The sequence below is a fragment of the Octopus bimaculoides genome, chromosome 23, assembly GCF_001194135.2.
Source record: "Octopus bimaculoides isolate UCB-OBI-ISO-001 chromosome 23, ASM119413v2, whole genome shotgun sequence".
In the NCBI taxonomy this organism is placed as follows: domain Eukaryota; kingdom Metazoa; phylum Mollusca; class Cephalopoda; order Octopoda; family Octopodidae; genus Octopus; species Octopus bimaculoides.
In genome coordinates this window covers 10,812,330-10,814,516 of record NC_069003.1, presented here as the reverse complement: position 1 = coordinate 10,814,516, position 2,187 = coordinate 10,812,330, and the positions used below count along the sequence as shown (strand labels likewise).

Genomic DNA, 2,187 nt, shown 5'->3' with positions numbered 1-2,187 from the left:
CGTCGCTTACAACGTTGAGGGTTCCAGTTGATCCGATCAACGGAACAGCCTGCTCGTGAAATTAACGTGCATGTGGTTGAGCACTCCACAGACACACATGTACCCTTAACGTAGTTCTCGGGGATATCCAGCGTGACACAGAGTGTGACAAGGCTGACCCTTTGAATTACAGGCACAACAGAAACAGGAAGTAAGAGCGAGAGAAAGTAGTGGTGAAAGAGTACAGCAGGGTTCGCCACCATCCCCTGCCAGAGCCTCGTGGTGCTTTAGGTGTTTTCGTTCAATAAACACTCATAACGCCCAGTCTGGGAATCGAAACCACGATCCTATGACCGCGAGTCCGCTGCCCTAACCACTGGGCCATTGCGCCTCCACCCAATCACAGGTATGCTGGATTAAAACTGATTTGGGATAAGCAATAATAACAAACGTCAAGAATTTATGCTATACAGGCTTGGCCTTCCTGGTGCCAGTGCCATTTAAAAAGCACCCAGCACACACTGCTAAGTGGTTGGCATTAGGAAGGGTATCCAGCCATAAAAACTATGCCACAACAGACAGAGTCTAGACAGCTCCCGGCAAACGAGCTCCATGTCAAACCATGCCATCATGAAGAGTGAACATTAAATGATGATATCTAATGTACCTGCATTTATTTAGGCTGTTCAAATACATGCCGCTGGCCACTCAGCTTATTTCTTCTTTCTTTATTGCTCATAAGGGGCTAAACATAGAGGGGTCAAACAAGGACAGACAAAGGGATTAAGTCGATTACATCGACCCCAGTGCGTAACACTGGTACTTAATTTATCGACCCCAAAAGGATGAAAGGCAAAGTCAACCTTGGTGGAATCTGAACTCAGAACGTAACGGCAGACGAAATACTGCTAAGAATTTCGCCCGGCATGCTAACGTTTCTTATTTCTTTATTGCCCACAAAGGGCTAAACATAGAGGGGACAAACAAGGACAGACAAAGGGATTAAGTCGGTTACATCGACTCCAGTGCATAACTGGTACTTAATTTATCGACCCCCAAAAGGATGAAAGGTAAAGTCGACCTCGGCGGAATTTGAACTCAGAATGTAACAGACGAAATACCGCTAAGCATTTCGCCCGGCACGCTAACGTTTCTGCCAGCTCACCGTCTTAGCTTATTTCTCTTAAAACATTTTTGATTAATATATACAAATTACCAAGACCATGTGTTCTAGCACATTTTGTACAAGTCCCCTGGCTGCTGGAGATAAAGTTGGACAACTGTTGTGCTGATGTTGGCTATTGAGACAGAAACATGTCCACAAATGTCCTCTTCTTTCTAGACAAACTTGTTCTTTTTCCATAGTGACATGTCAGTTTTGGAGAATATTTGATTCCGGTGATTATCTCCCCTCCTGCAGTGGAGCTGGTCATGGTTTCTATTTGGTAATAGAGGCAGAGATAATTTGAATAAATCAAGAAACTATGTTGTATGGTATTTGATATACATGCATTTGTCTATGTTCTTCAAATACATGCCACCAGCCACTTTGAGTTATTTCCCCTTGGATGGTTTTCTGTTTTAAATTATGTAAATGATATGTATTTTGAGAGTGAAAAAGATCCATGGAAGACAAAGACCAGACATACAGAGGAAGACTGGACATGGGAGAGGAGGAAGAGGAGGGAGAGAGAGGGAGGGAAGGAAGACATAGCCACCCATGCCATCTCCATGTAGAAACCATACCAAAGCAGCAGACATTGGAGCATAATGAAAAGGGTTACTTCAGTGACGGTGGAACCCTTTTGACAGATCCTGTCAAACTGACCAATCACAATGCCAGCATGAGAGATAGGAATTAAAAGATGAGAAACGTTTTAACTTGCCATTTTTAAACAAAGAATACATTGCTGACAGAAATGGGCAGACGGTGATGTGGAACTTCTAAAAAAAATCTTATAAATCGCTATATATTAATTATACGATGGTAATAAGAATATGAAGGTGTTTAAGAGAATGAGGGTGGAAGTCATATTTGGAAATGATTCTTACTTTTGCTTCATCGTCTGATACGGTACCATCACTGTCGATATCAAACTCTGAGTGACTCTTTAACTCATCCACACTGACACTAGAAAAAGAAATATATATATATATATAGATATTTAGATTACAACTTATAAACAAAAAAAAAAAAATACTCAATAC

At 41.7% G+C, this 2,187-nt stretch overlaps 1 protein-coding gene across 2 annotated transcripts in view; it reads right to left on the bottom strand.

The window, feature by feature from the left end:
- The window catches only part of LOC106881163 (glucosidase 2 subunit beta), a 44,594-nt gene that overhangs the window by 26,539 nt on the left and 15,868 nt on the right, over positions 1-2,187 (bottom strand). For both annotated transcript variants that reach the window (XM_014931452.2, XM_014931454.2), the window contains exon 9: positions 2,032-2,110. In XM_014931452.2, coding sequence (XP_014786938.1) covers positions 2,032-2,110 — 79 coding nt within the window. The remainder of the gene's footprint in view (positions 1-2,031; positions 2,111-2,187) is intronic.